The 26,370-nt window shown below is 38.5% G+C and overlaps 1 protein-coding gene across 5 annotated transcripts in view; it reads left to right on the top strand.

Moving 5' to 3' along the window:
• The window catches only part of JAKMIP2 (janus kinase and microtubule interacting protein 2), a 186,174-nt gene that overhangs the window by 122,144 nt on the left and 37,660 nt on the right, over positions 1 to 26,370 (top strand). For 4 of the 5 annotated variants that reach the window (XM_004384929.2, XM_004384927.1, XM_004384926.1 and 1 more), the window contains 8 exons: positions 5,189 to 5,686; positions 9,477 to 9,686; positions 11,749 to 11,847; positions 18,037 to 18,183; positions 18,864 to 19,004; positions 21,208 to 21,264; positions 22,175 to 22,294; positions 23,259 to 23,387. In XM_004384929.2, coding sequence (XP_004384986.1) covers positions 5,189 to 5,686; positions 9,477 to 9,686; positions 11,749 to 11,847; positions 18,037 to 18,183; positions 18,864 to 19,004; positions 21,208 to 21,264; positions 22,175 to 22,294; positions 23,259 to 23,387 — 1,401 coding nt within the window. Of the gene's footprint in view, positions 1 to 5,188; positions 5,687 to 9,476; positions 9,687 to 11,071; positions 11,104 to 11,748; positions 11,848 to 18,036; positions 18,184 to 18,863; positions 19,005 to 21,207; positions 21,265 to 22,174; positions 22,295 to 23,258; positions 23,388 to 26,370 lie in introns of all 5 variants that reach the window. The other variant, XM_023739169.1, reaches the window with a different exon arrangement.

Below are 26,370 nucleotides of genomic sequence, written 5' to 3' on the forward strand. Positions count from 1 at the left end.
CCCTCCCCACCCTCGTAACCATCGAAGAATATTTTCTTCTGTGTTGAAACCTTTTATTGAGTTCTTACAATAGTGGTCTTATACAATATTTGTCCTTCTGTGGCTGACTAAATTCACTCAGCATAATGACCTCTAGCTTCCTCCATGTTATAAGATGTTTCATGGCTTCATCATTGTTCTTTATCATTGAGTAGTATTCCATTGTGTGGATATACCATAATTTGTTTATCCATTCGTCCGTTGATGGGCACCTAGGTTGTTTCCATCTTTTTACTAATGTGAACAGTGCTGCAGTGAACATGGATGTGCATATACCTATTTGTGTGACTGTTACAGATATTTTAAAGTGTATTCAAAGATCCTAAGAAGGGAAGCACCTTTCTTAGAGACAGCAGATGGTGAAATTGAAATGCAAACCCAGCACTTCTTATCTTTTGTCCATTTTTACTTCAGTTTTTTCATTGTTCCAAGAAGAATTGCTAAAATTGCTCGTAATAACTTAATAACTGACAAACTTCATGGTCATGATACTGCTCCAAATGCCTAACGTAAATATGTCCTGCTTAATTCAAAGGTGAATTTACAAAGTATTTGCCGAGTATCTACCAAGTTCCTATCACTTGAGCTAAAGTAACTTTCCCCAGCCTGTGTTCTTTAAACTGTGTGACAGGGCCAGGGAAACTTTTTGGTATACATTCTTTAACTACACACATGTCTTCTGGGTCCTTATCATGTCGTATGCTAGGAACCACTGGCTATACAAGGTGAACAAGTCTCAAAGGTGGTCTTCAAGAAGTTTTTAATCAGGGGTAGGAGTAGGAAAAGAGATGATGAAGATATACACGTGTGCAAAAAGCCTAGCATAAAGAAAAATGTGGAAAGGACTGGTAAAGAGGTGTTAGCAAAGTGTGTTGAGAAGACAAAGGAAGGCGAACTGAACTTTGTCCTGTGTGATCAGGGGCAGCGTGAAGGAGAGGGTGACATTCAGCTGGGCCATAAAGAATGAGAAGATCCCAAAGAGTGGAGCTGAAGGAAAGGCACTTTATGAAGAGGGAACTGTAGACTCATAGGTACAGAGCTTCAGGGCATGACAGAAAATAGCACAGTCCTCACTCAATGCCTGGAGCAGGGGCCATGTGAGTGAGAGACAGAAACGGGCAGCTGAGAGTCCGACCACTGAGAGCTGGAAAGGTGCAGCTAAGGTCTTCATGTTTCATTTCACAGCGTTAGGAAGCCCTAGATGATTTTTGAGCAGAAAGGTAAATTATAACTGGGCTTTATTAAAAGAATATCTACAGCAGTGTGGGGAAAGCTGGCTACATTTTAAATGAAACTCCAGGAACTCTAGAGCAATACTGCCCAATAAAAATATAACACAAGCCACAAATATGAGCCATACATGTGGTCTTAAAATTTCTTATAGCCACAATTTTAAAAAGTCAAAAGAAGCAGGATTATTAATTTTAATAATATAGTTTACTTAACCTAGTTAATCGAAAATACAAAAATATTATAATTTTAACATATGATCAATATAAAAGGAGCCCTGGTGGCGCAACGGTTAGGTGCTCGGCTGCTAAGTGAAAGGTTGGCGGTTTGAACCCACCCAGTGGTTCCATGGGAGAAAGGCCTGGCGATCTGCTCTCGTAAAGATTATAGCCTAGAAAACCCTATGGGGCAGTTCTACTCTGTTACACGGGGTCACTATGAGTCGAAATCAACTCGTCAGCACCTAACCTAACAACAATCAATATAAGAATTCTTAATGAGATATTTTATATTATTATTTTCATACTAAGTCTTTGAAATCTGATGTGTATTTTACACTTACAGAATTCCAAGTGCTCAATGTGGCTAGTGGCCCCTGTACTGGACAGCGTAGCTCTAAAGCCTATGAGAGAATGGGCATCCAGGAAAGGACCTCAGGCCTAAGTAGGAGGCCACAGCAGAGGACAGGATGCTTGGCTGCTTGTTTTGCCCAAGTCTGCATGTGCTATGCTCTGTACTCTTTTAGCAAACCATCATGGGAATAATTGCTGTACAAGCAGTCTCTGGATTAAGAACAAGTTCCATTCCTAAAGCTGTCTTCAAGTCGAATTTGTATGTGAATCAAACAGTTAGGTATGGTTCATATCTAATACTGGTTAGTCAAGTGTTTGTCTTAGTATACAGAATATAGTGTACCTTTGTGTGCATGAAAAACATTAAAGAAACACTTCCAAATACACTGAAACATCTTTAACATAATAATACAATAATAACAATAAGGTTTATGATGTGGATCACAAAGTAGCACCCTTTTTTTTATTACGAACCATTGTATGTACCTTCTCCACAGTTGAAGAGATACCTACAGGGCAAATGTTACCCAAAATACTGAGAAAGTTCTGTTCTGTAAAACCTTTGAGATCAATTAGATACTTTATTGTAGACTCTGAAACAAACCTAGGTTGTACCACAGGGCCGCATCTCTGCTGGGTTTTGAACCCTCCTCAGCAGAGGCAGAGAGGGTTGGGGGCGTAGGTAGGATGGTGCTGGGGCCGGATGGATCATTCCCCCATCACTTCCTCACCGGACCTGTCAACCCCACACACCAACTATGAGGCCCCTACCTCGGGGTGCAAGGGACAAAGTGCCGCTCAGGATGTGCTAAGAGCCAGCAGGGGCCCAAGGGTTGGGAAGAGGACCCTCAGGGAAACCTGAAGTACTCCATGGACCCCCGGAAACCAAATGGACATACAGATGTCAGGAATCTAAGACTGCCCCCGCCCTCTAGCCACCAAAAGGCCAGGAACCCCTACAACAGTGAAATCCCCAGGATCATAAGGTAGGGGAAACAGAAGCCCAGAGAGGTGCTATGATGGCTCCGGGCTGCATAGCACTGAAGGCCTGGCGGCGTGGGATGGGGCCCAGCTGGGTAAGGGGGCCCTCGGAGGCCTGGCTGTGTGCCCAGCGTCGCGCACTGACCTGTTGTACTCGGAGAACACGTAGAGCGCGGCACCATGCGGGGCGCGGCGGTGGTGACTGGGACACGCGGACGTTGTGGCCACTACAAGAAAGCGAGAAAAGATGCATGTGGGTTCACCGCTTGCTGCGGGCCCGCCTCGGCTGGGCGCGCCAAGTCGCAGGGGCCCGCCCACCGCCAGCGGCAGTCCAAGGACCGGCTGTGGCACCTGCGCACGCGGGAGAAGCACAGCCCGTTTGGAGCCCAGACCGAGCACGGAGTTAGTTTTTTTTCCCCATAGGCTTGGGCGGTTGTGGGGGGCGGGGGAGTGTTTCATATTCATATCTACGGGTTGTACGTAAATTGGTCTTTCATAATCTGAGGACTGCCTGTATTTTAAAAATAAAGTATAAAATATTGTGTGGGCTTAGAAAATAATGTTCCAACTAAAGTTAAATAAACTATTAAGGTAAGTAAAATCTCTGACGTTCCTCATTATAATTAGGATGGTTTGAATAGGATGGTTGAAACAAAATTTTTCAGTTGGAAAGTCCCTCAAGGATTTCTTCGTAAAACTTAGGGCCGGTTTTACACAGGGCAGAGACTCGATATCACTTAACTAGATATAACACCTGGGGCTTCTCAATTATTTCCTTTTTCCAGGTGGGTGTGTGCGCGTGTGCGCGTGTGTGCGTGTGTGTGTGTGTGTGTGTGTGTGTGTGTAAGAGAAACAGAAAGAAAGAAACGAGACAGAAGAGAACAGGCAGTAGAGGTGAGCTTGGAGGAGGACAATAGAACAGGATCACTGAGAGGCTTTTCCAAGATACAAATGCAGTGTCTCACTCTATTCTCTTGAATTAGAGACTGAATTACAGCCAGATAAAGGCAGTGCCATGGCTAATATATAAAGATTCCTATATTATCACTGGAAATGAAACTAAACACAGAAGATTGGTTTTACTAGAATTCCTAAAAGACTAAAAGGTTAGAAGGAATACTTTATAAACTGCTTGGAGGAGTGTTGAGGGGGAAGTATAAAGGTGAGAGACAGGGGTGCAAAGAGACCTCCATGGAGCAAGCAGAAATAGCAACAGCACTAACTTCTTTTAGGAGTCCCTGGGTGGTGCAAATGGGTTACCATGCTTGATTGCAGACCAAAAGATTGGAGGTTTGAGTCCACCCAGAGGCATCTGGGAAGAAAGACTTTGCAGTCTACTTCCAAAAAATCAGCCATTGAAAACCCTATGGAGCACAGTTCTACTCTGACACACATGGGGTTACCATGAGTTGGAATTCACTCTATCACAACTGGTTTTAAACTCCTTTAACAAGAGAGGGCCCAGTGAACTGCAAAACATGTTTTGGCAGGGGGAGGTGTGTAAAATTTGGGGATGGAATTAAGTTGCTCATACCAAGAGAGGTTAGGTTGAAGCTTCATCAACTGTCTTCATTCTTCACCCTCCCCTCTTGCAGCATCAAAATGTATTGAGAAAATACTTTACAATATCACTCTAGGCACCAATTTGTTAGTCTGTCCCACACGCTCATACTGTGATCTTTCCTAAGATACCCACATTTATAATTTGGATCTAGCTAGGGATGTGAGTTTTAAAAAGCTTTCCAGATGATCTGTTTTGAACTCTTCCACACTAACGCGAAAGAACCCTGGTGGCAGCTAATGGAAAGGTAAAGCTTCAGTAAAGATTACAGCCTTGGACACCCTGTCCTGTAGGGTCACTGTGAGTCAGAATTGACTCAACGGCAATGGGTTCAGTTTGCTTTTGGACACCAAGGTGAAACCATTAGGACAGTGTTTTTCTGATCCTCTAAATGTGTATACCAGTCACCTGGGGAATCTTGTTAAAGTCCCATTCTGATTCCTAGGCCTGGGTGGTGGCTGAGACTCTGCATTTCTCAAAAGCTCCTATCTGATGTCGGTGCTGCTTGTCTGCAGACCACACCAGGAGTAATAAGGCCCCAGAGTATCTAATGTCTTTCTGAAGAAAGTAATATGTACATCCTTACACGTTTCCTCCTTTTGCCGCTATGTTCACAGCTTTAAGGCTGTATGTAGTTCCCTTCACTCTGAGTACACAGTGGCCTAGAGTTTGAAAAGAGATGGGGATTTAAGAGATCACAGTTATCCCAAGCATATCACAGTGGTCTGAGCTGCAAATCCTGCCTGGGAGCACACCTTCCGTTTGAGGCTCATTGCTTTTCATCCTTTCCCCTCTCTCCCTTTAGGTATCGAAGATTGAAAGAGAGAAAACTCAAGAAGCAAAGAGGATTCGTGAGCTGGAGCAGCGCAAGCACACGGTCCTGGTGACCGAACTCAAAGCCAAGCTCCATGAGGAGAAGATGAAGGAGCTGCAGGCTGTGCGGGAGAATCTCATCAAGCAGCATGAGCAGGAAATGTCAAGGACAGTGAAGGTGCGAGAGGGAGAGATACAGAGGCTCAAATCAGCTCTGTGTGCTCTCCGGGATGGCAGCAGTGACAAAGTAAGGACAGCGCTCACCATTGAGGCCCGAGAGGAGGCCCGGAAACTGTTTGATGCAGAGCGCCTTAAGCTCTTACAGGAAATTGCGGACCTAAAAACTGCCAAGAAGCAGGTGGACGAGGCTCTGAGCAATATGATCCAAGCAGATAAAATCAAGGCAGGGGACCTTCGCAGTGAGCATCAATCCCACCAAGAAGCCATCTCGAAGATCAAGTGGGAGTCAGAGCGGGATATTCGGAGGCTGGTTAGTAATCCTGTCAGACCTGTGCAGAGCCATTGCCTTTTGAGATTTCATTCCTCCATGGGGTGTGCTGTTTCAGGTGTTTCATTATCAGTGCATTAAAACAAGTGTACACTCTTCTTCTAGTACTTTATCCAAAATACAAGGTGAATAGGTAGACAGGCAGATAGGCAAATGGGCAGACAGACAGATAGATAGACAGACATGCCCAAGCCGAAGTCAGTACTATTAAGAGTGTCAAAGGTTTTAGAGTTACCTTTCTCCTAAAAACTGGGTTCTCCCAGCCCCATTCATATGGAGAGTATCTAGTCAATGATTCCTGGTTTTTTGGATGTCTGTAAAAGTATTCTAAATTATGAACTCTTCCAAAGTCAGCATGTTTTGTGGGCTCTCCATTTATAAAATACTTTTGTATTTTTACGTGGGTTAAGGAAAGTTCCTCCTAAGACTTTCAAGATGTCTGAAAATGGCAACCACTGGGAATATCCTGAGTGATTCACCAGTCTTAGAACTATGTCTGAAAACAAGATACAGGCCTACAAAATCCCACTCATTTTTAAAATAGATCTTTTTTCCCCAAAGTAAACCTCCAAAACAGGGACTATTGTTTTTAAATTGGGTGTCCTTCCTAAGTAGCTTGTGTTGCTAGTACCAATTTCCAAAACTTACCTCAAGCCTTCAGTTTGGGTCTTCGCTTTTAACACATGTGACCAAAAGCCACACAGGTCTCACCATGCTTAAAAGTAAAACAAATATAACTATCGTCTGAAAACTATAATATCCTAAATTGACCGTGTCCAATTACTTTAGAAGAAGAAGCATTTCAGATCATCTACACACAATGTTTTGTATCTGTTGTATCTTAGCAGAAGTAAATCAAATTAACCATCACAACTTAGAATGTACTTTATGCTTCTCTAAAAATAATATTTTCTTAGTAAAAAACTCATTTTCCCTCTTGTGTCTACAGATTTTAAGCAGTTACTTTCCAAGAATCTCAATGGTTTTCCTTGGACACTATCTGTAGGGTTTCAATTTGAAGTAAAATGATTACCTCAGAAATTCGTAAGCGCTAAACATGTATAATTTTCTTTGTACTGAGATACAGTGTGACTGTAAAATGTTGCCTTTGCCACACTTTCTGAATTCTTCAGCTGCAATTCATTTTACTGCACTTGTTGGCAATAAAGACCAAACACAGTGCAGACATATTGGTCTCTGCCCTGCCTTTGGCTTTTGAAAGGACAATGAATGACTAACGAAGAAGGAATCAGGAACTTGTACTCTGGAGTCTGCAGGTAGGTAAAGGAAAAGGGAGCTTTACATTGAATATTCTTGCTTGTTGGTGATCTCAATGTAAAATCTATTAGTATATTCACTCATTTTTTTCCATGACTCTCTTTCACTGGCACATTGCTAAAGGAGCCATGAAATCCTTCTTACTAGCAACATAAAATGCTAAGCCACCAGAACAGAGGTTCAAAACTTGGGTACAAACAGAATAACATGGGAAACTTTTTCAGTAATACAGATGCACTTGTCTTCATTTTCTCTCTTCTTAGCCTGTCCTTACTCCCTCCCCCAGCTCTCTTTTTTAAACTAGAAGAGAGAGAATTGGGAGCCATTCTGTTTAGAAAATCCCTCCTCCCCGCCACCCCTCCACCATCTAAGAACTAGAGCTTTGGTAGTTTTTCAGTATCCTGAGTTCTCACAGATTTCATGCTCAGCCACTATGCAGCAGAGCCTGTACAATAATAATTACTGGATATTCCACAGAAAACCACTTTGGAAAGTGCCAGGAATATATGGATAGTCTTGGAGCCAGGGTAACATCATGGATAACGGTGAGCTCTAAAGTCAGAAGATAAAAATTAGGCTCCACAACTTACACATATAACTATGACCAAGTTTTTAACCCTTCGGTTCTCACTCATAATCTGTAAAATAGTGATAAGAGAACCTACTTAATACAATTATTTAAAAAAAAATGAGAATTCATGCAAATCTTTGAGTATAGTGCCTTTAATATAGTGCAAACAAAAATCTGTAAATTACAGTTATGATGATAGTGATGAGGATGATGATTATATGGGCAGTATTGGAATGATTTCTCAGCAAGTTCAGTTAGGTAGAGTGAATTGGAACCAGCATCTGGGGCTATATTCAACTTTAAATAACAAGATAGATGGCAGGTCTCTCAAATGAAAGAGCCACTCAATTAAGAATAACACTGGACCCAAGTCTCCAACAAGGAGACTAAAGACAATGCTTTTCCCCTCAGATGAACAAGGCAGTCTTTGATTCCTCACCAGGTTATCAGGTAATGTTACAGGATCATGCAGAAACTATCCCAGTGTCCTCTCAAAATCAGCCTAAAATTTAATCATGCGACTTGAAGGCAATAGCTCACAAATACTTACTGTGTAAAATAGAGGTAGTTCCTGACTTACAACATATTCGAGTTATGATGACCCACACTTATGACTGTCTTTTTTTGTTTGTCTAATATCGTTAGTAATATGTACTACATACAGTGTTGCAGTGGGTAATTTGCTGATGTTATCATTCTCAGATGTTCAATCACAGATATTCTAAGATCGGATTTATAAAGATACTGATGATAAAAGCCAGTAATAATGAAAACTAAAAAAAAGAGGTCTTTGACTTACATCAGAGCTGACTTACAACCGAGTTGTCACAATGAAACCACGTTGTTAAGTCGGGGACTACCTGTATAAGACTATGTAGTATAATTTCTGCCCACTCCCCATCCCTGGCCTGAAAAGCAAAGAACTATTTATAGGGAACAACTTCTTGTATATAAGGAGACTTTTTTTTTTTTAATAAAAGGAGAACAATAAAACGTTTTCACTAGGTGTCTTTTCCCTATCTTTATTTTGAATATCCGCATAGAATATAATAAAATGAGAAGAAAGTTCTAACCTGGTGGCCGTGCTTTCCTCAAGAATTCTTTACAGATATTTACTTCATCAGTCCTCTAGTCCAGGGATGGCAAAAAGATTTCAGTCCGATGAAACTCTGATCAGTTGATATCAAATGCCTGAGACCATGCCCAGGCTTAGCTGAAATGAGTGTTGGGATCAATAAATGTATTCCACAGATGTGGGAGGGGAAATTAGTGGTTAGTGTTGCCAGGTATTTTCCAACCCTGTTCTGGTCCCAGACATGATTTTCTGATATTAATAGTAAAATGGTTGCTAAGCACGGGCTGCTCTGAAATATGGACAGAAATGGGAAGAGCCATATGACATGACCATGGAAAGACCTACCTCCAAATCTGCTGGCCTGATGCAATAATATTGGCCTTGGGAAATGACTAGACGACTGGGAAGTCTGCAGTTTCTTCGGTTACAAATGACTCATCCATAGGTGCAACACTGCTATTGGAACTAAACTCGAATGCCGGTTCCTCCAAAAAGGAAGTAACACAAAAAATCGTCCTGGGAAACAGTGTAGTGGAATATTTAGTGTCTGTCTTCATTAACACCAGTGACCCGTTTGAAAGTAACTCTTCCTTTTTCATATCCAGCCAACCCAGACCATTTCAAAAAATACTTGCATCAGAACTTCTACACAGGATATAGTGGAGACAGAAAGAAAAAAAAATTGTCCTCCTTAACACCTTTGTTACACAATGTTGTCTTTATAAAACGAAAGCACTTATTCGTGATCTTTTTAATATTAACGCAAAGAAGTTAAACTCATACCATTTTAAGAATGTATTTCTTTACAGCATTGTTAAATAAAATGTCCTGCGTCTCATTTAATTCAGATGGATGAAATCAAAGCCAAGGACAGGATCATCTTTTCCCTGGAAAAGGAACTGGAGACCCAGACAGGCTATGTACAGAAACTCCAGCTGCAGAAGGAGGCTTTGGATGAACAACTCTTTCTGGTCAAGGAGGCTGAGTGTAACATGAGCAGTCCGAAACGAGAAATTCCAGGAAGAGCAGGAGATGGCTCCGAACACTGCAGCAGTCCTGTAAGTCCATTCAAGTTGCAGTTAAGAACTCAGGAGTCCTCTTTTATTTAGCGCCCAAGTTTTACTTTTCACTTAAGATCTTTTCTTGTTTACTACAAAGAAATCAATCCCCCTCCTACTGTAACACCAGCTAGCATCCTGGGAGCAGGGTTTTCTAAATTCATAGACAACAAAGTGGTCTGCACTGCATTATCAGATCACAGGAGAATTACAGATCTCATTAAATCCTTCATAAAAAATTTTCTAGCTAAGCGATACCTATCCAAACTTCAGCCTATTATAACAAACCATAAATTAGATGAAAGTACTTTGTCTCTTTCCAAGACTGGTAATTTTCCCTTGTGTGAACAATTGGGTTGGAAATTGGTAAAGACAGTTAGCATCTACAGAGGTCAAATGTATCACTGTATAAAAGACTAAAACTTTTGTAATCATCACCGGAAAACTTCTAGTCTGATTGAACTTGCCACTTATTTCCCTAGATCTTCATCATTTTATATGAGAAAATAGTTTCAGAAGTGCAGTGATAGGCATGGGCTGTGTAGAGTTGGCTATCACGTTATACCTTTCAAATTATTTAGCTGCTAAAAAGATGAAAATGTATTATTTAGGAACAGAAATGGGTTCCAAAGTACTACTTAGAACCAAGTAATGAACAATTCATGAATTGTGGCTATATATATATATATCCCAGTAGGTGGTGTAAAAAGTACTGAACTATGATTTGGCAGACATAGGTTTAGTTCTGTTACTGACACTCACCTGCAGTGTAGCATATATAATTGTCAGAATAGGCTCTAGAGTCAGATCATCTGGTTCAAATCCTGGCTCTGCTATTTACTAACTGTGTAGCCTTAGGCAAATCACTTCACTGCTCAGAGTTTCCTTATCTGTGAAACTGGAGCTATAGTGGTACCTTATAAGGCTGGTCTAAGGATTGGAAGGGTGTCTCGGGATGGCACAAACTATTAAGTGCCTGGCTGCTAACTGAAAAAAGGTTGGTGGTTCACATCTACCCAGAGGCACATCGGAAGAAACGCCTTGTGGTCTACTTCAAAAAAAATCAGCCATTAAAAACCCTGTGGAGCACAGTTCTACTCCAATATACGTGAGGTCACCATGAGTCAGAATCAACTTGACAGCAACTGGTTATTTATTTTTTTTAAGGATCAGAAGAGGTAATATGTAAAAATTGAGCACAATCCCTGGCACATAGCATTTAATACGTATTGTTGATCTATTGATATTAGCCATGAAAACCTTGAATGAGTTAAGACCTCCCTGAATCTTACTTTTTCTGCTGAGTCTAGGGATATAAGGTGTGTGAAACTGCTTTGTCAACAGTACAGCACTATCGAAATGTAAAATGATAACAGAATGGCAAGTGTATGGGAGGGATGGTCATATGGACCCTAGAGCATAGGAGTAAGCCATGATTGCTCTGTGTGTAAGATGGTCCATGGCAACTCTACCAGTGGGGAAGCCAGTTGCACTGTACAAAATATGCCAGTGAAAGCTACCCTATAAACCACTGTCTTTAATTCATGAAGGTAATTCACTGACCTTCTGTAACCCAGCTTTTTCTCCAGGAGTGAGAGGAATTTGCAAAGCCCATCCCTACCCTTGTACTCTGTCTCCACCGTGGCTAAGTGTAACAGCAGGACAGCTGACTGACCTGTGGGAAGCCATGTGCAGACATTACACAAGTGTTACTCCTTGAACCTCATTGAATCACAAACACGACCTTGGCTTCCCAGAACACGGCTCTGATAAGCTGGTGCAACCTCTGCCACTCCCCTTGCCAGGAGTCTGGGCTCCAGGGAGTAGCTGCCACGTAGAATTCATTTGCGATGATTTCAACCTGGCTTGGTCTTAAATCCAAGTGCTGCATATTGAGAGTTAGAAGAAGACAAATATATATTCTCCCTTGAATAAGAGAGTATTTTACTCTCACATCATGAGCCAGATAAAGAGAACTGAGCCTATTACTTTTATGAGCAGTATTTCAAAACTTTATGAAAAGTATTATTAAAGAAATACCCAGTTTAATTTTTATGTGTAGGATTTGCGAAGAAATCAAAAAAGAATAGCTGAACTGAATGCCACTATAAGAAAATTAGAAGACAGGAATACCTTGCTTGGAGATGAACGAAATGAATTGGTGAGTTATAATGAGAATATTTTTATTTTATATTTTATTTCATGTTTAAGCATATTTATAGAAGTACAACATAATAGAGAAAAGTGCACAAATCATAAATATACTCAATAAATATTCACAAAGTGACACATCCATATAGTCACCACAGAGATGAATAACTGAAGGTTACCAGCATCTCAGAGCCTCCCCATCTAGTGGCCACTCCCAGTCACCATCGTTCTCCTAAAGTTAACCACTATTCTGACTTCTATCACTATAGAATTGTGTTATCATTTTAAAAACTTGATGTAAATGAAATCATGCAATATTTACTCTTTTGTGTCCGTCTTCTTTTGCTCAACATTGTGTGTATGTGAGATTCATCCATTCTGTTGCATGTAGTCATTAATTCATTTTCATTTCTCTATTTGGTATTATTGCCATTGTTGTCATCAAATCAATAGTATTCAATTAATATACCACAATATATTTATCTGTTCTATTGTTAATGGATATTTATGTTGTTTCCAGCTTTTAGCTGTTAAGAATGGTGCTGCTGCATGTCTTTGGGTGAAAAGATGTGTCCATTTCTGGCAGGAATATACAAAGGAGTTGAATTACTGGACCTTAGGGTATTAATGTGGAGCCCTGGTAGCATAGTAGTTAAGAGAGCAGCTGCTAAAACCAAAAGGTTGGCAGTTCTAAATCCACCAGCCACTCCTTGGAAACCCTATAGGGCAGTTCTGTTCTGTCCTGTACGATCACCATGAGTCAGAATCGACTCGAGGGCAACAAGTTTGGGTATTTTTTGGGTTATGCATGTACTCAGTTTAAGCAGATACTACCAAATTGTTTTCCAGAGTTGTTACAACAGTTTACATTCCCACCAGCTGCGTATGAGAGTTTCAGTTTTTCCACACCTTTACCAACAAAATTTTTGGTGGGCATGAAGTCTATCTTACTGTGATTTTAAATTGTAGTTTCCTCATTATTAATGAGGTTGAGTAACTTTTCAGATGTTTATTGGTCCTTTGCGTATTCTCTTTGAGATTTGCCTGTTTAAGTCTTTTTTTCCGTTTTCTGTTGTGTTGCCTTTATTTTTCTTATTAATATTAAGAATTTTTATGCCTTTTTTGGGTATTTAGATTTCAAATATCCTACTCTGTGGCTTTTATTTTTACATTCTTAATGGTATTTGTTACTATAAAGAAGTTATTTTCAGCCTATCTTTTTCTCTCATATGTGTATCTTAGGCCATAAATGTCTTTCTAAGAATGGCTTTTGGTTCATCCCACAAGTTTTGATATGCCATATTTATATTGCTGTTTAATTCAAAATATTTTCTAATTTCACCTGATTTCTTCTTTAACCCATCTTTTCGTTATTGATTTCTACCTTAATTTTACTACAGTCAGAAAATATACTTTGTATTACATTTTAAAATTTGTTGAGATTTACTTTCTGACTCCAACATATGATCAGTTTTAGGAATGTTCTATATTCACATAGAAGCAATTACTGGATGCAGTTTAGGTCAAGTTTGTTATAGTCTTATTTAAAATCCTTTATAGCCTATCAACTGGAAGGCACAAAACAACAATATTGCCTTACTGATATTTTTGTCTGCTTGTTCAACAAGCATATCTGTCTATTTCTCTTCTTAGTTCTGCCAGTTTTACTCTAAAAACTTTGAGGTTATGTTATTAAATGAATATAAATTAAGACTTATTTTTTTTTTTGGTATATTGACTCTCTTATCATTATGAAATATTTTCCTTACCTCCAGTAGTACTTCTTGACGTAAAGTCATTTTTGATATTAAACTATATCAGACTTTTTTTTCAGGTATATCTTTTAAAAAGAAGATTTTGTTGGGTAATATGGGACAGTTGTTACTGGTGTACTGTATGGTAGAATTATGGATATTTCTTTCTCTTTGTGCTTATCTTTATTTTCTATAAATAGCATGATTAAGTAAATTTCACAATATTGAAAACGCATGTCATTGATCTTCAGAAAAGAGACAAAATCTAAGAGTAAACTTAGTAAAATAATTTATTTGTCCTTATGTGTATTCAATATTTAATATTCAATATTTAGGCACTAAAGCTCAATAACTGAGGATTTATTTTATACAAAATAAATCCCATTTTGGCCTTTGATATAAAATGGGAATTTTCAAAAGGACATTGGGATGGAGTTGGGGGAGTGCAGTTTCTGAATCATAGTGGGAGCTTTTTCAACTATTCATAGGTAGCTAAGTCTCCTACCCCAGCATTTACCAAAATGTTAGACTTTCAAGAGCATGAGTGAGTGCTTTTAAAAAGCTTTACAGGCACTTCTGATATACTCCTCTTCTTTCCTTGCTTTGCCACCCCCATTCCCAATATATTCTTGCACTGAGAATCATTTGTGTGGAAAGAATGAACTAATCAGAAGAATTAAAAAATAGAAACCCATTTTGTGTACGGTGACCATAAAATATATCAACCAAATGGGAGAGTTTTGAGAATGAGAGGTGGTACTATTAATAATTACTGCAAGACATTCATAGACTTAGATAAGTGGTTCTCAAATTGAGGTCAATTTTGGCAATGTCTGGAGACACTTCAGTTGTCACAACTGAGAGAATTGTTACTGACATATTGTAGGTGGAGGCGGGGGATGATGCTAAACATCCTGTAATGCACAGGACAGCTTCCTACAACAAATAATATCTGGCCCAAACTGTCGACAGTACTAAGGTTGAGAAACCCTGCCTTAGGCTAACTGGACAAACTAGAGTGTATGGTTAGGTAGCAATATAATGGAGCCCTGGTGGCACAGTGGTTAAGAGCTCAGCTGCTAACCAAAAGATCGGCAGTTCGAATCCACCAGCCGCTCCTTGGAAACCCTATGGGGCAGTTCTAGGAGTCCTTGGGTGGTGCAAACAGTTAAGCACTCCTCTACTAGCTGAAACATTGGTTGTTCGAACCCACCCAAAGGTGCCTTGGAAGACAGGCTTGGAGATCTGCTTCCGAAAGGTCACAGCCTTGAGAACCCTATGGAGCAGTTTTACTCTGACAAACATGGGGTCGCCATGAGTTGGAATTGACTTGATGGCAACTAACAACAATAACAAAAATATATAATAGTAGTCCCTGGATGGAGTAGTTAACGTACTCAGCTGCTAACTGAAAGGTTGGCAGTTTGAATGTACCCGGAGGTACTTCGGAAGAAAGGTCTGGAGACCTACTTCTGAAACATCAGCCATTCAGCCATTGAAAATTCTCTGGAGCACAGTTCTATTCTGACACACATGGAGTCACCATGAGTCAGACTGGACCCAGTGGCAACTTGTTAACGATATAATCATACTTTTCCTCAGCTTGGTGAGCATTAGATATTCTTAAACTCAGATGTCAGTATAATTTCAAATTTGTATTTATGTTTTTTTTTCTTCAATAAAACTTCCTTAAAAATAAACAGCCTTACTGTGGGGACCATGGTCTCGGGGAACATCTAGCTCAATTGGCATAACACAGCTTATAAAGACAATGCTCTACATTCTACCTTGGTGAGTAGTGTCTAGGGTCTTAAAAGCCTGTGAGTGGCCATGTAAGATACTCCACTGGTCTTATCCCTTCGGGAGCAAGGGAGAATGAAGAGAACAGGATACAAGGAAAAGATTAGTCCGAAGGACTAATTGTCCACAGCTACCACGGCCTCCACCGGACTGAGTCCAGTACAGCTAGATGGTGCCCGGCTACCACCACTGACTGCTCTGACCAGGATCACAACAGACGGTTCTGCACAGAGCTGGAGAAGGATGTAGAACATAATTCTAACTCACAAAAAAAAGACCAGATTTACTGGCCTAAAGGAGACTGGAGAAACCCCGAGAGTATGGCCCCCAGACACCCTTTTAGCTCAGTGGTGAAGTTATCTCCGAGGTTCACCGTTCTGCCTGGGAGTGGACAGCCCCGTAAAACCAAATAAGACTAACGAGGTACAGTAGTCCAGTGACAAGGGCCAGAAGGCAGAAGGGGACAAGGAAGCTGGTGATAGGGAACCCAAGGTTGAGTAAGGATATTGTTGATGTGTTGTGAGATTGTTAACCATTGTCATAGGGCAACATGTGTAGTAACTGTTAAATGAGAAACTATTTTGTTCTGTAAGCCTTCATCTTAAGTGAGAATAACAGCACAATTGGAAGAGCGTAGTCAATGTCACTGAACTGTGCATGTAGAAATTTTTGAAATGGTGTATCTTTGGCTATGTGTATTTTCACCAAAAAAAAAAAAGGTTGAGAAGTTAGAGGGTTGACATGTTGTGGGGTTGTTAACCAATGTCATAAAACAATATGTGTACTACTGTTTCATGAGAAACTATTTGTTCTGTAAGCCTTCACCTGAAGTACAATAAAAAAAAAAAAAAAAGGAAAAAAATATGCATTGAAATTCTAACTCTGTACCTGTGAATATGGCCCTTTTGGGAAATAGAAGTTTTCTTTTGTTATATAAATGAGGCCATGCCAGAGTAAGATGGATTTTAAACCTAATCACTTTGGAGTTATAAAAAGAGCACAAAAATACATAGATACATACGGGGGAAGACTGATGCCAAGGAACGTCAAGGATTGATGGCAGTCACTGGAAACTAAGAGGGAGGCCCATAAAAGAAATTGACACGGCCGAGACCCTGATTTTAGCCTCCAGAACTGTGAGAAAATAAGTTTCTGTTCTTTAAAGCCACCCACTTGCGGTATGTCTATTATGGCAGCACTACCAAACTAAGACATCCGTAACAAAGATGCAGGGGCTTTGCCTCCTTAAGAATTCCCACAGAAGAGCAGTCCCTGGGGAGATGGATAATGCATATGAGAGCCTATTTGGGGATATGGTCCTGATTTTGGTCTCCTTGTTCTGCTGTCAGTAATAGAAAGTTAGTTTGCTTGGATTTGCTCCAGCTAGCACGCAATTATCCATAAAATGGGGAACAGAACAATAAGGATAATTGAGATGAACAATAATACACACCACAGACACACTAAAGCATTTTGTTGCTTCATAGCAAGCCAACAAGGGTTTAATAAGCAGTTACCATGTGCTTGATGCAGTGGTGGGTGCTGTGAGGAATGCAGAAGCAGACGTTTTGGTGATGCCTAGAATCAGCGCTGGAATAGCTGTAGTTGGTGTCATGGACTGAACTGTATCCCCCCAAAAATGTGTGTATCAACTTGGCTGGGTCGTGATTTCCAGTATTGTATGATTGTGTACCATTTTGTAAATCTGATGTGATTTCCTTATGTGTTGCAAACTCTATCACTATGCTGAGGTTATATGTGATTTCCTTATGTGTTGTAAACTCTGTCAGTATGATGAGGTTATACTGATGAGGTTTATAAGATTAGATAGTGTCTTAATCCAATCTCTTTTGAGATATGAAAGAGAGAAGCGAGAAGAGACACATGGGAACCTCATACCACCAAGAAAGCAGTGCCAGGAGCAGAGCAGGTCCTTTGGACCTGAGGTGCTGCACAGAGACGCTCCTAGACCAAGGGAAGATTGATGACATGAACTTTCCTCCAGAGCCGAAAGGGAGAGAAAGCCTTCCCCTGGAGCTGATGCCCTGAATTTGCACTTGTAGCATACTGGACTGTGAGAGAATAAACTTCTCTTTGTTAAAGCCAAAAAATAAAAAAAATAAACAGCCTTAGTGTGAGTCAGAAGACTTAGCAAAACCTCTGTTGAAAAGAATGGTCTTTGGAGACAGCCAGGCTTGGCTTCAGGTCCTAGTTGCATTCTGTAGTGGCTGTGAGATTCTGATTAGCTCCTGTATCTCTCTGAGCCAATGTGAGGTCATTCCTGGTTGGAGGAGATGTGTGAGCAAGCGTGGGATTGGGGCTGAGCACAGTGAGGTAACTGGGGTGGAGGAGGCAAGGGGGAGCAAGGAGAGCAATTACTGTTAGCATTTCTACAAGCAGTATCTCTGCAGCAGCTCCTTTAAGGTGATATATTGATATAAGGTTCTGAAAACTGTGATGAAAAGACACTTAGTGGAAACTGAAAACAAAGCAGTTAGTCTATTGAATGAATTGAAATGTCACTGGTCAGCCCTGAGGCACATAGTAAAGCCAATGGGATGTGCTTTCTCCCTCACCAATTCACTTCCCCTGTCCCCACACCCCCCAAACACAGAAGACAAATTGTTTAACTTCTTTCTTCCTAGTTAAAACGTGTACGAGAAACTGAAAAACAATGTAAACCTCTCCTGGAGAGGAACAAGTGCCTCGCCAAGAGAAACGATGAACTGATGGTGTCTTTGCAGCGGATGGAAGAAAAACTAAAAGCCATCACCAAGGAAAATTCAGAAATGGTGTGTATCACAGCTTCTGCAGAATTGCAACTTCCTTCTTTATATTACTCCAGTAGCCTAACTTATTGTTCTTTCTCGGTTCATTTTTAAAACACAGTGCTGTTTATGAAAGTTTGGATTTCCCCTTACGTAAGCAAGCAGCCTTTAAAAAAGAAAGCAAGAGAAGGTGGCTTGCTCTGAATTTTATGGGTCTTCTAAATTTACCAAACAGTAGGAGTGCTTCTGGATTCTGCACACTCTCCAAAAGCATGGAAATGGAAAAGCAGAGCTTCAACATAGCTCCTCAGCCCCACAAACCTCCTTCCAAGATTTTCACTAATGTGCTCTTTACAGAGCTGTATGGTGGGCCCCCCTCCCCTTCTAAGATATAGCATAATAGTTGGGAAATAAATACCATCACTTGTATTATGCATGGACAAATGATATGCTAATGTACTTCTTGACAGACTATACAGCTATGCAGATCTTCAAACAATTCCCAGTGATTTTGCCTTATTATAGCAGATAAAATATATTTGAGGGTTTTGGTTGGTGTGTGTGTATATTCAAGCTGGGCAATTTCTAAATCTAGCTGCAGCTTCATAGTTTCTACAAATATTTTACGTTAACAGCTAAAGTTTATGATTTTTAAAGCCTCTACCTGTATTTTCTTCCTTTCCAATATTGTTTTTCAAATTCAGAGAGAAAAAATAACATCCCATCCACCCTTGAAGAAATTAAAATCTCTGAATGACCTCGACCAAGCTAACGAAGAACAAGAGACAGAGTTTTTAAAGCTTCAGGTCATTGAGCAACAGAACATCATTGATGAACTCACAAGGGTAGGTCTTGATCAATCTGTAAACTCTCAGCTGTTTCCAAGGACAAGTAGCCAATAAATCAACATATACTGGAAGCACTTAATAATTTTGGATTACCCCCCAGACACCCAAGTTCATATATTCAAGATGTAAATATGTATGTTCAAGAGACTGTATTCCAAAATTATTTTATATTATTAAACTGCTTTAAACCTTTTTAATTATAACCCTTTGTTAACTAATTTGGTAATGTAAATAATAACTGCAAAGCACATTACAAAGAACTTCCAAATGCATTGTTGTATAAGTAGGTAAGGTATCTGTGTGTATGTTATAATTGCCCTCCAGTAGTAGGATCCTAAGGCTCAGAGATCAAGTGTTTTGTCTACATTGACAGGACCATGTGCTTCTTGTACCCTAGCACCTAGTACAATGTCTAACACATAACCAAAAAAAACCAAACCCATTACCATCGAGTTGATTCCAACTCATAGCGACCCTATAGGACAGAGTAGAACTGCTCCATAGGGTTTCCAAGGAGCAGCTGGTGGATTTGAACTGCCAACCTTTTGGTTAGCAGCCAAACGCTTAGCCATTATGCCGCCAGGGCTCTATGTCTAACACAAAGTCACGGTTTAATAAATAATTGTTGAAAGAACAACAGCATAATTATGTATCAGAGCTAAAATTCCAGTTTGGCTTTTCTGACCAATACTTTAGTACCTGCTAAAGTAGGTAAGGAGCCCTGTTGGCACAGTGGTTAAGAGCTTGGCTGCTAACCAAAAGGTTGGCAGTTTGAATCCACCAGCTGCTCCTTGGAAACTCTATGGGGCAGTTCTCTGTTCTATAGGGTCACTATGAGTCAGAATTGACTCAATGGTACTGGGTTTGGTTTTGGTTTCAAAGTAGATATAACAGTTATTACTCCCACTTGCATCTGGCTAAGGTATGTGTTACCAACAAGTGGACTAAGTCCTCTAGACGCCTTTGGGTTTTCCACTCTGCCTCTCTATCTTTATTCTGTGAATGACATATATGGTCCCTCTCAGTTCAGGACCAAGCCAAGATCTAGAGAGTTGGGAACTAATGATGGGGAGATTTTGGCAATGCTCTTCAGAGTAGGGTGAGCAAGTAGATTCATTGCCACTGATGGAAGGAAAGATTTTAACTTCTGTGTGTAATCACTTATGGTTTACCCTTTTTAAAATGTCTATGTTGAGTATATGTTATAATGCATATGTTAAGAGGGTAATCTAAGTGCATAATTTATAAATTTTAAAATTTCAGATAAATTGAGCTTACATGATCAGAATATTTTCACATATAATGGTGAAAAGCTTAAACCTCATTTACTCAGTTATGCTAGATTATTTATCAAATGTGATCTCCTGAAGTTCTATGCCCCTCAGTCTGCTTCCATATTCTTGGTAATTCATACATCTCACAGATGCGCTAGTCTGGGAATTTGCCTGGCTTTGAGCATCTTGAGATTAAGCTGTGGGTTTCCTATAGACTTTTGAGTTGTTTAGGCACATCAACCAGTCTTAAAGGGAGACATAAGTGATCTTTGTTCCATCTCCTTTGGTATTTGTACAGTAACTACATAGAGTGCTGTGTAGATCAATTCCTAATTCCAAGAGAATCTCTATTTATAACAATAAGGACTCTAGAAATCCATAATTGTTTCTAGATATTCTTTTAGTGTCCCAGAAAATTCCAATGAGAATAAAAAAAAAAAAAGTTAGGTGACTCAGGAGAACAAGTAGACCCTTTGTTTCCATCTTCAAGGAAGAGCAGGGATCCAAGAATAGTCAAAAGGTAGCCCTTGATGCCTTTCAAATGATTAAATGAAAATAATAAGGTTTTATGTAATTGTGAAATGTTCACTTTTTCAACGCTTGAAGTAATTTGGGTCTGTGAAAACGGAAAGACTTTGCTTTGGGAGAATATGAGTAATTATTTTCAGAGCTGGTTAATTTGCCAGTGTAAAACAAAGGGTTCTGATTAGATTAACACAGCACATTTCCTGTTGTGAGGCTCTCAGATCCACATAGATGAGCAATAGAATATTCTTACTTTGAGTATTTAAGTATCAAACCCAAAATTTGCCAAGATTTATAAAACATAATCTTACTTTAAACAGAAATATGCCTTAGGAGGAAAACAACTGTTGGGAAATATGTACCAACTCTAAATCTGAAAAGTCCTTTAATCTGTTTTCCAGGACCGAGAAAAGCTCATTCGTAGGAGAAAGCATAGAAGAAGCTCCAAGCCAATCAAGGTAATGAGAAAACTAGGTCATCATGCATTTGCCACAAACGCAGCCAAAGAGATGAGGCTTGCCAAAGAATCTTCCTTCGAAGATGTGATAAATCAGATGTTCTGAACTGCAGCAAACTATGGGCTTTACTTGCTAGAAGACAGTCTCTTCTCTTGTCATTTCTCAGAAGTCCAAAAATGATTGTGCTGTGGATTTTGACCTATAAGGGTCTGATTTAATATGACAATTCTACCAGATGTCTTTCTGTGAATAGAGAAGCCACTAGGTTTGATGTAGAAAGGATTATCTGACAATTTAGAGAGTCAGCTCTAAAAAGACATCAACATATGAGTTGATGTTTCTACTGAATAGAGTCTGATGCCCACCTTATAACTAATTAATGTATTTTCATATTTAGCTTGGAAAATATTAGTGATAAAGATACTCTCATCATATCAACATATGTATAGCCTCTTATAATTCACAAAATTTTGTTTTTTAGTTTTTCTGTTTGTTTTTGTTCTTTTCCAAATACATTTTTCGATTTGGATATAAAATTGGATGATAAGACTTATGATCTGAAAATTCCTTTCACACAGATGCCTAGGCTTTCAGAGTTGCTTGATCATACTTTAAATACTGGAAAGCCTAAATTACATAAACTCATGGCATAAAATGTAATGTTAAAAAAAGCTCCAATATTTCTATGAAGAAAGCCAAGTATTAATGAATTTTCCTTGAACATATCACAAGTGAAACATTGCTTGAATTATTATGCTCATGCCTAATATTTCTATTTCATCAAAGAAGCATTAATGAATTCATGTTTTCTATGTTCATTTACACTTATGCCAGTTGATAGTGTTTTTTTAGGATGCCAACTTTTTCCAATTTTATTTGTGCCTGTCAATATGTACTTTGCCTCCATCAGCGACCTGTTTTGGACCCATTTATTGGCTATGATGAAGACTCCATGGATTCAGAGACATCATCCATGGCCTCATTTAGAACAGACAGAACACCAGCTACTCCTGATGATGACTTGGATGAAGTAAGCTTTTCCACTTCTCTAGTGTTTTGTGATGTTGTCATCAAGTTGTTTTTTAAGGGGAGAAAATACATTTCACTTTTTGTTTCCTTCATGAACAACACATAATGGTCTACTAATAGTGACCAATTTTGAAACCACTCTTCACTTTGTTACCTCTTGGAAAATAGCTTCCCTTATGTTAGGTAACCCTTATAGAAAGTTCTCTACAATTCAGCTCTGTAACTTGAAGACTTTTTTCAAAATAAAAGATACTTCCCCAAATACTTCATTTAGGGAAGGTGTAAACCAAAGAATAAGCTTGAACGGCTTTTGGATACAGTCTAAGATAGTGTTTAGCAAAGCATGCCCTGTGGTCCATCTTCATCAGAATGATCTGAGGGGTTCAGTTACAATGAAAATCTCTGGACCCGATAACACAGCTCCTGACTCAGGATCTTGAAAGTAGAGTCTTCCCCTCCCGCCCCCTGCAAATCTGCATTTTTCACAAAATCCCCTGGTGACTTTGTTATGCTCTAAAGTTTAAGGCCTAAAATTTTAAAACTATGTTTTTTATAATTTATCTGGGGAAGAAGTTGCTCTGTATGAATGTATTGACAAAAATATGAGATTAAAATTCTGAGTATCATTTTCTTCCAAATTTGAATCCAAAATCTGAGTATCAGTTCTCTAATTTGGATTCAGATTGTAAAATCCAAACCCAAATGGGTAATAATCAGAAATGTATAACTAAGCAAATACTTTTTTTATTCAAATAAAAACTTAAGTATTTCTACAGTGTTCATCTTGAACAGTTACAATATTTGTGGCCATACGCACACTTTAGAGTTAAAACTGAAATCAAACAATGCAAAAGCAAACAAACCATTAACATCTCTTTAAAAAGTGGACAAATGTTAATATTTCACATTCAGCAAAGGACCTGACCATAGCATAATTATTTTTTGTCTTTCCTTAAACTCTATAGAGTTTAGCAGCTGAAGAATCTGAGCTACGATTTCGACAATTAACGAAAGAATACCAGGCCCTCCAAAGAGCATATGCCCTCCTGCAGGAGCAGACTGGAGGTATCATCGATGCTGAAAGGGAAGCCAAGGTTAGTGCACAGCTGGCTTGCAGCAGTCGCAGCATTAAAATACCGTGGAGCTAAAAATATCAATAGGATAGCTTTCCTTGTACCGTTCTCTCCTCTGCTGCTTTTGAATCGTTGTATCATCTTTTATGTCAACAAACCTTGGATCTAGAAACATTAGAACCAGCTTAGATCGATGCTGTTATTCCTTTAAAGATAGTTGGGTATATAGTTTTTATTCTTGCTATTTGAAAACTTAACATTTTCAAAGCTAAACAATATTGAATTTTGATAATCCATTTTTTGGTCTCTTGCTTGGAGAAAGAAATTTATCTTTCAAAGGCGGTGGTTAGCCAGTTTCTTTTCTTAGTTAATAAGCACACAGCAAATGCTTATTGACAACCTACCAAGGATTGTCTCAGATAATGTCTTATTGAATCCTTGTGACAACCCTCAAAGGCAGGTATTTTATGAAAGAGGAATTTGAGGCTCAGAGAGATTAATTGAATTGCCCAAGATAACACAGCTAGTAAGCGGCAAAGGTAGGATTCCAATTCAAATATTTACTGAGTCAAATGTTCTTTCCACTGTGTCACGACTGCCCCTCATAAACCTATTTCAGAAAAAAAAAAAGGAAGCAAATGTAATACGAATACTTTACGCTTAGTGAGCATTGACTGTGTTCAAGACACTGTGCTAAGTGCTTTACACACATTACCTCATGTTCCTAAAACAACTTTATGAAGTAGATACTATTGTTATCTCCTTTTTTACGGAAGAGGAAATAATAGCTTAAGAGGAGTTAAATGTCATTTAGTGAGGTTAAACTTTTTACATAAGGTTGCAAAGCAAGAATATGAACCTAGTCCTCCTGACTCCAGAGTCTTAACCACCACGCCGTAACTTATGTAGAGTGAGAGGAGGGTATGATCACCTGGTGATTTTTTTCCACTTTCTTTTTGGAAGGTGTAGTATGCTGAGGAGTGTTATAGGAACCCCTGTTAGTTATTTAGTGAAAAAGAACATATTTCACAGTTATGTATTTTTAAATGGTAACATACATACACGAAGTGAGTAAACGTGTTAAACACTGTGATTTGGAGTAAACAGGCAAGCAATCATTCAAGATTTTTCTAAAAGGGGTGTTGATATCTATGCCTTCATGTGTATGGTTTAATACTGTAATATTTTTGGTTTTCATTGTCAGTATTTACTAAGCATTCTTATCAACATAGCATTGAGCAGCCAAAATAATAGCATATGCCTTTTTTTTGGAAAGGCAATAATGCAGAAACCAATCCCCTTTCTCTCATTTGATTTCCCCATCTAACAAAAGTGATATAAAACTTGGAAGCACTATCTATGGTCATTAAAGTGGAAAAAAACTTACTGTCTGAACAAAATTAACACAAGTCAAGGTGTTAGAAAAAGAACAATAGAGTAAATTCTAAGCAAGTAGAAAAGCAAAAATAGATAATATAGATGAAAGATAATCAATGAAAACAAAAGATAGTTAATTTTAAATTTTAATAAAATACAAAAGTTCTGGAAAGGCAGAAATATGGAAAAGATACAAAAAATATTAGGAATGAAAAGGGTCCTGTAACTCCCAAAAACAATAGGATTATTTAAAAAGGAAAATACTGTGAAAAATTTTACACCAATAAAATTGAGAATTTACATGGATAGATTAATTTCTAAAAAATAATATAACCTACAAAATTAAATTAAAAAAAAAAACTTGGTACTTTGAATAGACCTATAACAATTAAATAAATTTAACCACTAGATAAATATCTACCCACAAAATAAATTTCATTCTTAGTTTTACAGTTGAGTTCTGCCAAATATTCAAGGAGCAGATACTACTAATATTATGCAAAGTCTTCCTGCTAATAAAAATATAAGGGGAGGAGGGCACACTTCCCAACTTATTTTATAAAGCAAGTATAAACTTGATATAAAACCTACAAATGGAGAGTACAATGACGATTATAGGTCAACTTTACTTATGAATATAGACGCAAAAATCCTAAAGAAAATATCAACAAATCAAATTCATTAATGTATATTAAAACACGCATACATACACCATGATCAAGTTTGGATTTTCCTAAAAATGCAAATATAATTCAACATTCAAGAATCCAATAATGTTAATTTACTGTAATTTACTAAAGGATGAAACTATATAATCATTTCATTAGATACAAGAAAAAAATAGATTTTAGCCAACACCCATTCAAAGTTTAAAGAAATAATAACAAGATTAAGAATAGACTTTTTTTTTTAAGCTGATAAGATTGAGTATAATATTAAGTGGTTTATAGATGTATTCTCCTTAAATGAAGAATAAGAAAAGAATACCTATCATTGCTGATTTTATTCAATGCTGTACTAAGGGGCCAATCCATATCATAATACAAGAAAAAATATGTGTAAGGGCAGGAAAGAAGAAAACTAATTTTTCACAGAAAATTCAAGATAATCTAAAAACAAATTACTAGAACAAATGACATGAAATAGAAAGTTTGCTACATAGTAAGAAGAGTGTCAAAAACTATATGCACACAGATAGATAGATAGATAAGATAGATAGAAGAATATAGAGAGATGGATATATGATACCAAAGAATTATTTTAGGAGAAATGCAATACTTTATGGAGAAAACTGACCTAACAGAAGAATAAGCAAATCAATACAAAAGACAATTTTCTGAAGAGGCTCATAAGCATATAAAAGTACTCATGTTTACTAATTATCAAGGAAACACAAACTAAAATAGCAATGAAAGATTATTTTACACTTGGCAAATTTCTGTCACATTGGCAGAAAATAATATATCCGACAATACTAAGTTTTGGAGAGGACATGAAGCATTGTGAACCATCATACGTGACTGGAAGAAGTATAAATTGTTTCATCCTTTTGAAGAGTGGCATTATTTAATGGTAAAGTGTATATATGATGAACCTAGCATTTTCTTGCCTGAAACACACCCTAGAG

The sequence above is a fragment of the Trichechus manatus genome, unplaced genomic scaffold, assembly GCF_000243295.1.
Source record: "Trichechus manatus latirostris isolate Lorelei unplaced genomic scaffold, TriManLat1.0 scaffold00130, whole genome shotgun sequence".
NCBI lineage: Eukaryota > Metazoa > Chordata > Mammalia > Sirenia > Trichechidae > Trichechus > Trichechus manatus.